The sequence below is a fragment of the Ochotona curzoniae genome, unplaced genomic scaffold, assembly GCF_017591425.1.
Source record: "Ochotona curzoniae isolate NIBS_2020 unplaced genomic scaffold, NIBS_Ocur_1.0 contig_1014, whole genome shotgun sequence".
Taxonomy (NCBI): Eukaryota; Metazoa; Chordata; class Mammalia; order Lagomorpha; family Ochotonidae; genus Ochotona; species Ochotona curzoniae.
This window is the reverse complement of record NW_024464920.1, coordinates 36,383,567-36,395,883: the sequence shown is the minus strand read 5'-3', so window position 1 is coordinate 36,395,883 and position 12,317 is coordinate 36,383,567. Positions and strand designations below refer to the sequence as shown.

At 46.4% G+C, this 12,317-nt stretch overlaps 1 protein-coding gene across 1 annotated transcript in view; it reads right to left on the bottom strand.

Annotated features, from left to right (window-relative positions):
* The window catches only part of R3HDM2 (R3H domain containing 2), a 59,806-nt gene that overhangs the window by 11,587 nt on the left and 35,902 nt on the right, over nt 1-12,317 (bottom strand). The window contains exons 15-19 of the mRNA XM_040983201.1: nt 5,003-5,104; nt 3,226-3,468; nt 2,812-2,938; nt 2,392-2,552; nt 1,857-2,011 (exon numbers count right to left, since the gene is read on the bottom strand). Of these exons, the coding sequence (XP_040839135.1) occupies nt 1,857-2,011; nt 2,392-2,552; nt 2,812-2,938; nt 3,226-3,468; nt 5,003-5,104 (788 nt within the window). The remainder of the gene's footprint in view (nt 1-1,856; nt 2,012-2,391; nt 2,553-2,811; nt 2,939-3,225; nt 3,469-5,002; nt 5,105-12,317) is intronic.

Genomic DNA, 12,317 nt, shown 5'->3' with positions numbered 1-12,317 from the left:
TTCCATTCAACTAGTTCACTCCTCAAATTCGCGCAACAGCTGGTCCACCCCAGGCTGAAGCCAGGAGCGGGAGCTCCATCTGGGTGTCCCACATGTGCAGCAGGAACCCAAGCACTTAGGCCAGCTTCCTCTGGTCCCCAGGTGCATTAGCTAATGCATTAGAAGCAGAGACAGAACTTGATCCTAGACACTGCAAAACTAGACATAGGAGTCCTAGCCTGTGGTCTCACAATGTCCACCCCTGGCTAAGTTTCTTAAAATGCCTAGCTGAAATTTCTTCATTTAAAAAACAAAAAGGGGGGCCCGGCGGTGTGGCCTAGTGGCTAAAGTCCTCGCCTTGAACACGCCGGGATCCTATATGGGCGCCGGTTCTAATCCTGGCAGCTCCACTTCCCATCCAGCTCACTGCTTGTAGCCTGGGAAAGCAGTCGAGGACGGCCCAAAGCTTTGGGACCCTGCACCCATGTGGGATACCCAGAAGAAGTTCCTGGATCCTGACTTCGGAGCGGCATAGCACCGGCCATTGTGCTCACTTGGGGAGTGAATCATTGGACGGAAGATCTTCCTCTCTTTCTCCTCCTCTCTGTATATCTGACTTTGTAATAAATAAATAAATCTTAAAAAAAAAACAAAACAAAAAACAAAGAGGGGGCCTGGCACAGTAGTCTAGTGGCTAAAGTCCTCGCCTTGCACATGCTGAGACCCCATGTGGGCACCAGTTCCTGTTCTGGCAGCCCCATTCCTCATCCAGCTCCCTGCTTGTGGCCAAGGAAAGCAGCTGAGGACAGGCCAAAGCTTGGGACCCTGCATCCACATGAGAAACCTGGAAGACGTGCCGGGCTTCTAGATTCAGACCAGCTCAGCTCCAACCATTGCAGCCATTTGGGGAGTGAATCATCGGACGGAAGAACTTCGTCTCTGTCTCTCCTCTTCTCTGTATATCTGACTTTCCAATAAAAATAAATACATCTTAAAAAAAAAAACAACAAAGAGGGAGGCTGGTGTTTTGGAGTACCAAGTTAGCCATCTGTAACACTGGCATTTCCATATAACAGTGCAGATATGAGCCCTGGCCACTCTGCTTCTGATCTAGCTTCCTGCTAATAATGTGCCTGAGGGTGGAAGATGGCCCAAGTATTTGGGCCCCTGCCATCATATGGAAGACCTGCATGGAGGTCCTGTCTCCTGGCATTGGCCTGGGCCATCTCCTGCTGTTGTGGCCATTTGGGGAATAAGCTAGCAGGTGGAATATCTCTCATTTGCTGTTAGTTATTCTGCTCTGCTCTTCAAAAAAACTAATAAATATTTTTTTTTAAATAAATACATTTTAAGAAAAAAACCTGAGAGAAAAATGAAACAAAGGCAGTCAACTGGATTCTCTCTTTAAGGTGTCTTTTGCTAAAATTCTATTAGCTGTAATCTATATCCAGCTATATATAAACAGATATACAGAAATAGACACACCATCCAAGTTTTACCAACAAACAGTTGTTCACAGGGAAATGTATATATACGTATATATATATATATATATACACATATATGTGCATATGTATGTATACATACACGCACATACTCCAAACTACTTCTCTTAATGACCATCAGTCTGTATCCCATAGTTGTCAGTCCCACTGATAGGAAAAATGGGGACCATTATAAAAAAAATGGAGACTATTATAAAAATCATCAAAAAGGATTTTTTTGGCTTTTATACAAATATGAAATTAACACGAAGGAGAATGAATACCCTCATAGTCTGTCTGCTGTGAGTACCACGAGGATCTCTACCCCTGAATTTTCTTAGGTGCACAGTTGCTGATGGTCTGCAGGCGGTGACCGGGCTCTACAGTCCTCACCTTGTACCATTCTGTTGAGCAGGTGGCATCATGCTGTAGTACACAGGTACACCCCCGGCTGGGAGACCTCCTTGCACAGACTGGCTCGCAGGGACCAGCATGGGTTGCTGGAAAGGCGGCTGAACCACATTTTGTGAGTCATTACCCACTGGAACCTGGGTGGAGAAGATAGTGACTACTCACATCCCCATATAACTCTTGTGGCACACAGTCTAGCATCACCAGATCAGGGCATTACAACTTCCACCCCTGCTCGGAGATTCACTCTGGTCTCCCCATCTGCCTCGAGGAAATGCTTGCACAGCTGTCTCTACTTTCCTCTCCCTGGACATCTGACATAGAGAAAGATCAAGCCATGTGCAAACTCTTCTCAGGCTTTTTAGGCTTCCTCTCAGAGGGAATTAACCCCAACAGTTGCAGGGGGAAAAGTGGACAAAATTTTAGTGTTGGAGTAGTGAGTTTGGATGATCCTAGGAGGCTGGCTGTCCCCTCATCCCATGAACTGGTGAAGGTTCCCCAAGCAGAAGGCACCCACTTGGTAAGAAGGCAGTGGAGTGTACTGAACCACCAGGCCTTGCATCTGGCCCCCAATGCTGCTCCTCTGGTTGTTGAGTAGCGCCTGGTTCTGGGGTTGCTGGACCCCAATCATGCCTTGGTAAGCCGCCTGCTGCTGGTTAGGCATCATGGGCTGTAAACCTAGGGATGGGAAAAGTAAAGAAGACATCAGTATGATAGTGGAGGAGTTGCATCTGTCTTAGTAACTGCCCATCTCCATTTTACTTTCCTATTCCCTTTTCTGGAATGCCTATGTCCTCTCTTTAGGACCTCAACTCTTTAGGACCTCAATCATTCTTGCCTTTTTTTTTTTTCTTTAATGGAGAAGGTCATTCTTGCCTTTTCCCCAGTCTCTGCCCTCTTCTAGTGACTGCCTTTTTATACCACAGGTTCTCCTTACCAGGCTGCTGGGATGGCTGAGGCAGCTGCTGACCACGCTGGGGGCTGTAGGCCACCGGGTGAGAGACAGATCGGTATTGCTGGTTGGAGTTGGGATACTGTCCAGGAGGGTAGTAAGAAACCTGGATCTATGGCAGAAGAAAACACGTATGTGAGAGGCTCCCCCACTTCAGTTGAACATCTGAAAATTACTAAATGAGTGAATTGATGGCTAAAAATCTGTAAATGGAGATTTTATTATAGGACTACTATAGATAAAATAAATGAAATAAAATAGGCAGCCTTGTGCTGCTATACAGACAGAAGATCTATTGTCTGGAATACAGATCCCCAGCACAAGGCAGGGAAGGTTGCGTCCTTTGAGCTACTTCAACTAGAGGAAGGCAGATGGAAGGCTGATCATAAATCTACTCACCTGTTGAGCGGGCTGCATGTAGCCCTGGGGTGGCAGGACTTGCTGAGTAGGTGGTACATGGCTAGAGGTGGAATAATTGGAAGTGGGGAGGGGCTGTGCTGTGGAAGCCATGATGAAGCTAGTCTGCTGAGGGTGCTGGGAGAGAAGTGGGGGCTGGAATAGAGCTGAGGAAGGGTCAGCTGCTTCAGTAGAACTTTGACGACTGAGGCTCATTTGTCCAAAGGGGTTGCTGAGGTCATCTGCCTGTTGATAGAGGGGAAGGCTCAAGGATTAAAGCTGTATCAAGCCTCACATCTTTGGTATCAACACAGAAAGACGGACAGAAATAGCAACACACTCTACAGCTCCTTACATCAATTTGGGGACAGTCCTGCTTCTGTGCCAAGGGGCCTTTTAGCCCAAAGTCTCTGTCACGTGGTATTTTACACTTCTATGAATTGAACAGCTGTTTGGAGCCTAAATCTAGGGTCAGTCAGATGAGTTAACAATGATCTCTCTGATTATAATCATTATCTGGGTTAGGCCCAGGGAGATGGCAGCTATTATGACCCAACTTCTGTGTATAGAAAAACTTTAGGACAAATTAGTGGGTCTTTCCATTTCCTGTCTCCCTGATACCCCCAACCATAAAAAGGGCTATAAATCCTGTTCTCTGATAGGGGATCTGGATGACACCTGGACTAGAACCCCTAGAAGGCAGGATTTGGGTTCTTCCACAGCTCTGCCCATATAGGGGAAGGACTGAAGGGCACCTCTCCCACTGCTTCCTTTATCACTTCCTTTCAAGGTCATTTTCACCTTTGTTTTTTTGCCACTAGCCTAGAGTTCTCCTGCTTTTTAGAAGCCACTTCCAATTCTCACCTCCGAAAGGAGGCCAGAGTGAGTAGCTGAGTGGGAGGGATGAGAATGACTGGCCAGACTGTAATTATCTTTTCTTTCAGCCTTTTCCCTAAGCAGCAAGAGCAGTAGTGTTTCATCTGTCACTTGCATGGTGATAACTTAGAGTTTATTTGCTTCTTCTTTCTTTCTCCCTCCTCAAGGACACACACACGCACATGCATGTGCAAATTCTTTTACAAAAGAAACTCGTAGAAACCAGGAGTAGTCTCACAGATTTTCAGGCATCTGATCTTCAAGTTTGGTGCTTTGCTACCTTTTGGTCCAGGCCTAGACTGGAGGCTATTTTGAAGTTCCTATTCTAGGACTTTTCAGAATGTAGACAAGAGGCCGGAGGAGGAGATTCATAGAAAGTAAAGTAACTGGGGTTCAACAACCATGATGGTGGTTACCAGTCATATGGCAAATCGTATTTTCAAAGGTTATATACTTTTGCTACAATTTAAAATGTATAATACAGGGGAAGAGGATTTTTAAAAATACAAATGACACAGGTAAGATTTTAAGTGTTTACCAGTGGTACTGCAGGAGTCTATTGTGTTTTTATTTCAAAGGAAATTACAGACAAGACAAAAAAACTGGTTTCCTTGGATATGGCCAGGGAGCAAATCAGAGGCAGAATGTTCGTGATGGAGAGATAAAAGATTAAGTTAGACTAACAGCTGATTCCATTCCCCCTCCTGAAATTCAGGGGAGCTCGATAGTCCTCTCTCTTACACAGACACAAGGCCATTGGAATGGGGCAGAGTTCAGCCTGTACTTTCAATAATGCCCTCTGAAAACACCACAGGTGTGCAAGGCCATCACAGCCTGACCCAGACATACCCACAGATACAGGTCACACATGGACAAAGACAAAAAGAGGGAATGGAGTTTATACCATGTTGTACTGCTGGGGCGGAGAGACTGGCAGAAGGACTTGGGGACAGGAGCTTGGAGAGAACGGAACAGGCTGCGGAGAGGGCTGCAGAGCTGGGACTGGCTGTAGACCAGCAGAGAGTCATGCAGAAAGGGAAGAGAAAAAGAAAGTACATGGAGAGGCAGGGAGAAGAGATGGGGAGGGAAAGGGAAGGGACAACAAGGTTAATCATAAAAGGAATTTCACACAAAGAGCAGGGCTGCTGAATGGGCTGGCAAGCAAGCCCGGGATAGCTGTGGTTTCCCCATCTCTTTGACAAACAGGCATCCTCTCCCATCAGGAGAGGCTGGCTACACTGGCCGCCCCATTACCCATTCAGAACTCTGCAGCTGCTGTGAGCAATCTGAGGACTCTTAGGGCTAGGGCCTGCTGTCTGCTCTTTCCCAAAGCATTTCCTGTGAACACATGATGCCTGGGGAGCCAGGTCATAACCCTCCCTGAATGCCCACTTGGGAATGGATTACTGTCTGTGTGGCTGCACTGCCTCCCTGCTGTGGCAGGGAGGGTCACCCCAGGTCGGGCTCAGCTGTGCTCTTGATTTCACACCATGGCTCTCCTGAAGCAAGTATTCATTCAATTGTCTCCCTCCCGAGGGCAGAGAAGGAAAAAACACCCGGTTCATGCTGGCCGCTGCAGGCTACTTCTTCCAGCTCCCTGATTGCTCAGTGCTCCTCCAGGCTGGAAGAGCAGTATAAGTCTCCCCACAAGCAAACAGAAAGAATTTAGAAATAAAATAGAAATAGCCTTGCTTTCATTTGTGTCCCTTTAGTCTGTCCTCACTAGCCTCAGGAGGGAGGATTTATGAGGAGCGCAGAGTGTTCCAAACCAACTAATGGATACACTTTTTATTTCCCTTCTTCCCTTCTAGCCCTTTTGAACACCCCACCACATCAGTTCTCCAGTTATAGCCCCAGTAATATAAGGGAAGGGAGGGAATAAGTGGGATGGAGGTGCACTAATAACACCCTCAAAATATACACTGTCTCATTGCAGCCCCAGAAAATCCTACAGAGAGACATGATAGCTTGCAACTGCAATTAAGAAAGTAAGGCAGGGGGCTTTGTAATAGCTCAACTGACTAATTCTTACCGTTCAAGAGCCAGCATCCCAAATGGGTGCCAGCTCATGTCCTGGCTGCTCCACTTCCCATCTAGCTCCCTGCCTGTGCCCTGGGAAAGCAGCACAGGATGGCCCAAAGCCTTGGGACCCTGCACCCATGTGGGAGACCTGGAGGATGCTTCTGGCTTTAGATCAGCTCAGCTCTGGCAGTTGTAACCATTTGGAAGAGTGAACCAACAAACAGAAAATCTTTGTTTATCCTTCTCTCTGTAAATCTGTCTTTCCAAAAACCACAAACAAAATTTTTAAAATTCCATCACTCAACTAGACTTGCACACCTGAAGTGACAAGGTTGGAACTAGAGCGTGGATCTGCCTGATGCAGGTTCTTCCCACTGCGCTCTAGCACTGGGGCAGGAAGGCACCAGTGAGACAGCCCAAACTCCATTCCCAGCATTCTACTCCATGATCAGAGATCAGGAGCATGGGTGCCAGGGCAGCAATAGCCTGTCCTGCCACACACTCCTGAGGAGACTCTCAGTGGGGACCGAATGAGTCAGGAATCTGGGAATCCAGGAGCCTGAAGACTCTGCAGAGAACTTGGTATCCTGATTCTACAAAACAGAAGTCGGGGTCCAGGTAAGTCTGAGCAGTGGCATGGAATGGGTGTCTGGGTTCCCCCAGTTATGTGGCTGTGGCTGGGGGTACTTGTGCTGGTCCAGAGTTCCTGGTGGGGATCCTAGTTCCCATGTAGTGCTGCTAAGCAGGGGAAGGGGCCTGGGCTTGTCTAGGCCAGAGGTCCGAAAATTTCCTGTCCACAGCAACCACACTAGGGAGAGATCTTGGACAGCTCTGGGCATGCCCAGGACCATGGCTCCGCCCACTGCTGCCATGTTGATGGGCGGAGTTCAGGTAAGTGAGGAGCCGCACAGCAGGGGTGGCTGGGGATAACCATGCTGGCCCAGAGTTCCTGGTGGGGACCCTAGCTCCCCATGCAGTGCTGCTAGGCGAGGGGAGGGTCCTGAGCTTGTGGGCAGCCAGTACACCAACTGGCTCTGGGTTCTGCCCGCTGGCCTACATGTTGGCCTACATGTAAGCTGGATCAGGGACAAGCAAGGCTGGGCATACTGTACCTACTTGTACATGCACAGGCCAGACAGAGGGTGTGAAGGTTGGTTGGGCTTTGTTGCAGCAACAGCTAGCAGATGCTGGCATGGGGGAAAAACTCTTGTCAAGCTAAACTGCAGCACCACCTAGACAGTGCAAGATCCAAGAGTGGGAATGGGCCCAGTAGGGAAACAACGGACACCTCTCTTTTGGATAGCCATTCTGACTGGTGAGAATGAGAACCAGAACTGGGACAGGCATGGCTAGCCAGAGAGCAGTAGCCACCAACACATGTGTGGGCTGGACAGTGGGGCTGGTTGGGTTGAACTAGGCTTCAAAGTCCATTGATACGTATGAGAACTGAAAGGGATGTGGGACAGGACCAGTCTGCAGTACATACTGGCAAACATGGGAACCAGGGCAGGAGGCAGACCTGGTGGGAGTTATTGTTAAGGGTTGCTCTGACTAGGCTACAACACCGACTGGTTTGTGTGGGGGCTGAGCATGCAGTGGGCAGGAATGGGCTGGACTGCAACACCCATTAGTTTGCATAGAAGACAGGGCTGGAGACAACTTACCCAGCAATTGCAACTAACAGTGTGTGCATAAGCTGATTTGGGCGAAGGACTGTGCTGGACCCTGTATTGGCATGCACACACAAGAATCAAGTCTGGGATCACTTCAGATGAAGTTTCTTTGGGAACCCCCTCTACTGAACCACTGGATTCAAAACTCCAACCATGGAGGAAATTGCAGGTCCCATGGTCTGACCGTGGAATGCATGTGTTAGAGCTGGGCTTCCTCGGTGACTTAGACAGAGTAGTGGACAGCATATCCAGATGCAAATGGAGGATTTGTAGTACACTGGAGCCTACAGAGGACACCTGGCACCATAACAGAGGATGAAGGACAAAACAAATTGATTGACTGATCTACTACCCCAGCCATGTGTTAGCAATGAATACCTGGGCAAATGGAGACTCTAATGTGGACTATGTCAGGAGGTGGATTCTGGAGAGATTTCATCGTGATTGGAGTGGCAAGACTGGCATCAATACAGAACTGTTGAACTATCAAAACTACTTGAGTGGGACCCTCGGAGCATGCCCCACATCAGGGATCTTGGGATGGTTGGGAGGCTGGGTGTGGCTTCTCCCCTAATCTCTCCCCTCCCCCCAGATACAGGAAGGAAAAAAGAGAATATCAAACCAGTGGTCACATCCACTTTCCCTTAGCCCTTGACCCTTTTTACTCTAATCAAATATGTAAAAACTATCAAAAATAAAATTTATATAAAACAGAACAAACCAGAAGTCATCTGGCTAGGACCAGGTTATTAAGAATCACTGGTGAGACATGGAAGATATGCTGTAGTGGCCTGAAGAATAAACTCTCAGCTCTACTCATCTGCTTATAAGCCAATGATGTTCCCAATGTCACTGCCAATGTCTCTGACCTAGCTGGGTCAGCATCAGCTACTTATACTGCTAACTTAAGTACACATTTTTCTTTTTGTTCTCTTGTGAAAGAGCCTGGAGGGCAGAGAGAACAATGAAATGTACAACAGTTCCACCATGGTAGATGTTTGGCTTAGTGGTTCAGAAGCCCATATCTTCCACTGAAAAGCCTGGGCTCGGTTCCAGGCCCTGGCTCCAGATTCCCATCCATGTAGATCCTGGGTGACAGTGGCTATGGCTCAACTTTCTGGGTTCTTGCCACCCAGGATTGTGTTCCTGGTTCCCAGCTTTGGTCAGGCTTACTTTTAGCCACTCTGGACATCTGGGGAGTAACCTAGTGAATACAAGCTGTCTGCCTCTCAGAGAAAGACAAAGAGGAGAAAAAACGAAACTCAAATCCAAGAAACAACTCTGCCATGTTCCTCACACTGTGAGTTTCAAATAGAGTAGAGAAGATATTATGCTCCTTTTTTAGTTCCTCCACTCCCAATTAGGAAAAGGCAGTGGTAAAGGTAGGGGTCTCAGTGCTTTTTTTTTTCTTCAGTTCTTTTGCTGCTACGCTTTGCTATTAGCTATAGTCTCTTCTTTCAAAGCTCAAATTCTAGAGCCAGGAGACCTCTGAGAAGCCAGGAGGCAAGGCCAGCCTGATGGATATGGCGGCTACCCCTACTAAATTCTGGAACGCAGAATTCAGGCACCTAGATGCCTGACATCAGCAGAGGGGCTGAGAGAGCTCCTCTTAAAGAACATACTTCAGGAGCCAGGATTGCAGGATAGTGGGCGAAGACACTGTAATGCTGCTATCCTTACAGCTGTGTGTTTGGGCTTCTGTCACTGCTGTGGCCATCTGGGGAGTGACCTGGTGGATGGAAGATCTCTATCTGTAACTCTTTCAAATAAAGAAATGCAACTTATTTTTTAAGGGCTTATTGCATTTTCAGTGGATTGGGCAAAAGGTAACCAATGACCTTCTGGTCTTCACCCCAGTCCACATGCTTCACTGACACATGATATGGAGGCGTGCATGGCTGGACACAGGTGGCTTGCCCAGAAGGAAAAGATGGTTCTGCCAGCACTGCCTTTGGGTTTGGGGTAAAGGTCTTTTGCAACAGAGCTAAACATGTCTATTCTTCTTAGTTTTTCTTTAGAAGGAGATAAACCACAGTGGGGCACATGTGGTCACACTCCTTCCTATTCTGTATCACTGAAGAAACTGGCATTAATTATTCTTGGGCTCAGCAACTTTTACTTTTTTCTAAAGATCTATTCATTTTTATTGAAAAGGCAGATTCACAGAAAAAAAAAGAGGCAAAAAGATCTTCCATTTGTTGGTTCACTCACTAAATGGCCATGACAACTGGAGTTGAGTTGATCTAAAACCAAGAGCCAGGAGTCTCCTCCAGGTCTTCCACAAGGGTGCAGGGTCTAAAGGCTTTGGGCCATCCTCTGCTGCATTCCCAGGCCACAAACAGGAAGCTGGATGGGAATGGAGCAGCTGGGACAAGAACTGGCTCCCATATGGGATGCTGGTGCTTTAAGGGGAAGATTAGTCTATTGAGCCATTGTGCAAAGCCCTAGGCTCAGCAACTTTAGTTTGGAGAGCCAACCAGTATTAATAATCCATCAGGTAGAAGGAAGAAAAAGGAGGGGAAAGAAAGGGATGAAAAGTGGATGGAAAAGATAGGAAAGGGAAGGGAAGGGAAAGAAAAGGAAGGAAAAGAAAACGGTAACAGGAAGAGTAAAGAAAGGGACAAGGAAAGAGGAAGAAAAAAATAAAAGGAAAGGAGAGGAGTGGCCAACCTGGTGGTGTAGCTAGCACACCATGGACTGGCATCCCATATGGGTGCCAATTCATATCCTGGCTGCTCCATTTTTTGATTCAGCTCCCTGCTTATGGCCTAGAAAGGCAGTAGAGGATGGCTCAAGTCCTTGGGTCCCTGCACCCATGAGGGAGACTTAGAAGAAGCTTCTGGCTCCTTTGTTTGGTTTAGCTCAGCTAAGCTCAGTTAAACCAAAGTGGAAGATTTTGTTGGATAGAACACTTCTTTCTTGGTTTCTCATTCTCTCTCTGTAAAATCTGCTTTACAGAGAAAAATTAATAAACCTTTTAAAAAACAGAAAGGAGAAATACAAGAGTCTTTATGTAGTTTAGAGTCTGTAATTACAATTAATCTCAAGAATGGATTTCTAACGAAACAGAAGTATCTGCACCAAAAAAATGATCCCCTGTCCCTAACGTATTGTGTCTGACCTAGTGCTCCATTCTCTGTAGGAGAGAAGTCACTTATCACTCACCTACTGACCTTCCTGACATCCAGAGCAAGGACAGAAACTGAGACTGGACAGAAGCTGAGCTTAGACACTCTAAAATTTTAGTCTCATGTGATTATTCTCTTTTTATTTCTTCTCCACTCTTATAGTTTATTTCTCTGTATGATTGGCAGGTGGAAAGTGGAGGCAGATGGAAAACTGACTACAGAGGAGAAAAGAGAGCAGGACTGAACTAAAATCAAACATTCAAGGGGCAGGGAAACAAGAATTATTGGGACCTTGGAAAAGCAAGATGCACAAACACAGGAGGAGAGAGCCCAAAGAGAAGCACAAAGTCTGCCATTTGTAGGTCTGAACTACCCAGCACATAAAAGAACCGACATATGCCATGCTGCAGCAATGACCAACTGCTGCTAACAGAAGCAGACGTGATGTGGTGGATGGCAACAGAACAAGAAAGGACTATGTATAGGCTGGCTTAAGGATTAAGGTGAAGGACTGACATGAGTTACTTGTGAGTTACATTTAGACACAAAGCAGATCCCTAGATCTTCACCGTTCTCTATTTTAGCTTCATTTCACAGTATTTGAGAGGGGAATCCCTGGACCATTCTGGGACCCTTCCAATATAATTTCTAGTTTCTTGGCTATATTGCTGCATGGAACTTGCTTCTTGTACCTGAGGAAGACAAATACCCAAGCCCAATCTGAACTAAATGATCAGCAGATGAAGGCACCTGGAAGGTGAAATAAGAACTTAAATTTCAGTAGAAAAGAGCTTTCTGATGCCCAGAACATGTTTTAGAATAACAGGGTCCTCTTCATGCACAGCTCTATTTACACAAGAGAAAGTAAAGATCTCAACATGTGCTGCTCAGAGCAGGAAGGTGGCTTTTAAGCCAGAAAACTGAGGTTCCAGTTTAAAACTGGAATTACTTTTTAGGTTAGTCATTTACATGGTCTCCCCTCTGTAGCAAAGCTTCTCTTAGATGCTAGCTGTCCCAATAACTACTACTCTAGCAACAACAGGAGACACAGTCCCCTTGTGGTGTAGGAAGTAAAGCTAACATAGGGTTTCTATATCTCAAGGAATATCTATTGCAGGAGTCTTGAGTATTATTACCACACCCCACCCCAATACATAAATATATATTTACAAACATTTCAATATATTCCATCAGACTATGGTGGAAGTTGTGATTTTTTCCCCAAGTTCCATATATGGAATTAGTAAGCAAAATCACCTTGATAATTATATAGGATGTAAAGGAAGTCAGGGTACAATAGATAGCAATGTGATGCAAGGTCAAAAATCCTGTCAACAATCTCAAAAGAAACAGGGAGGATTATAAAGCCAAAAACTCCTGGAATGACTGTACTGAG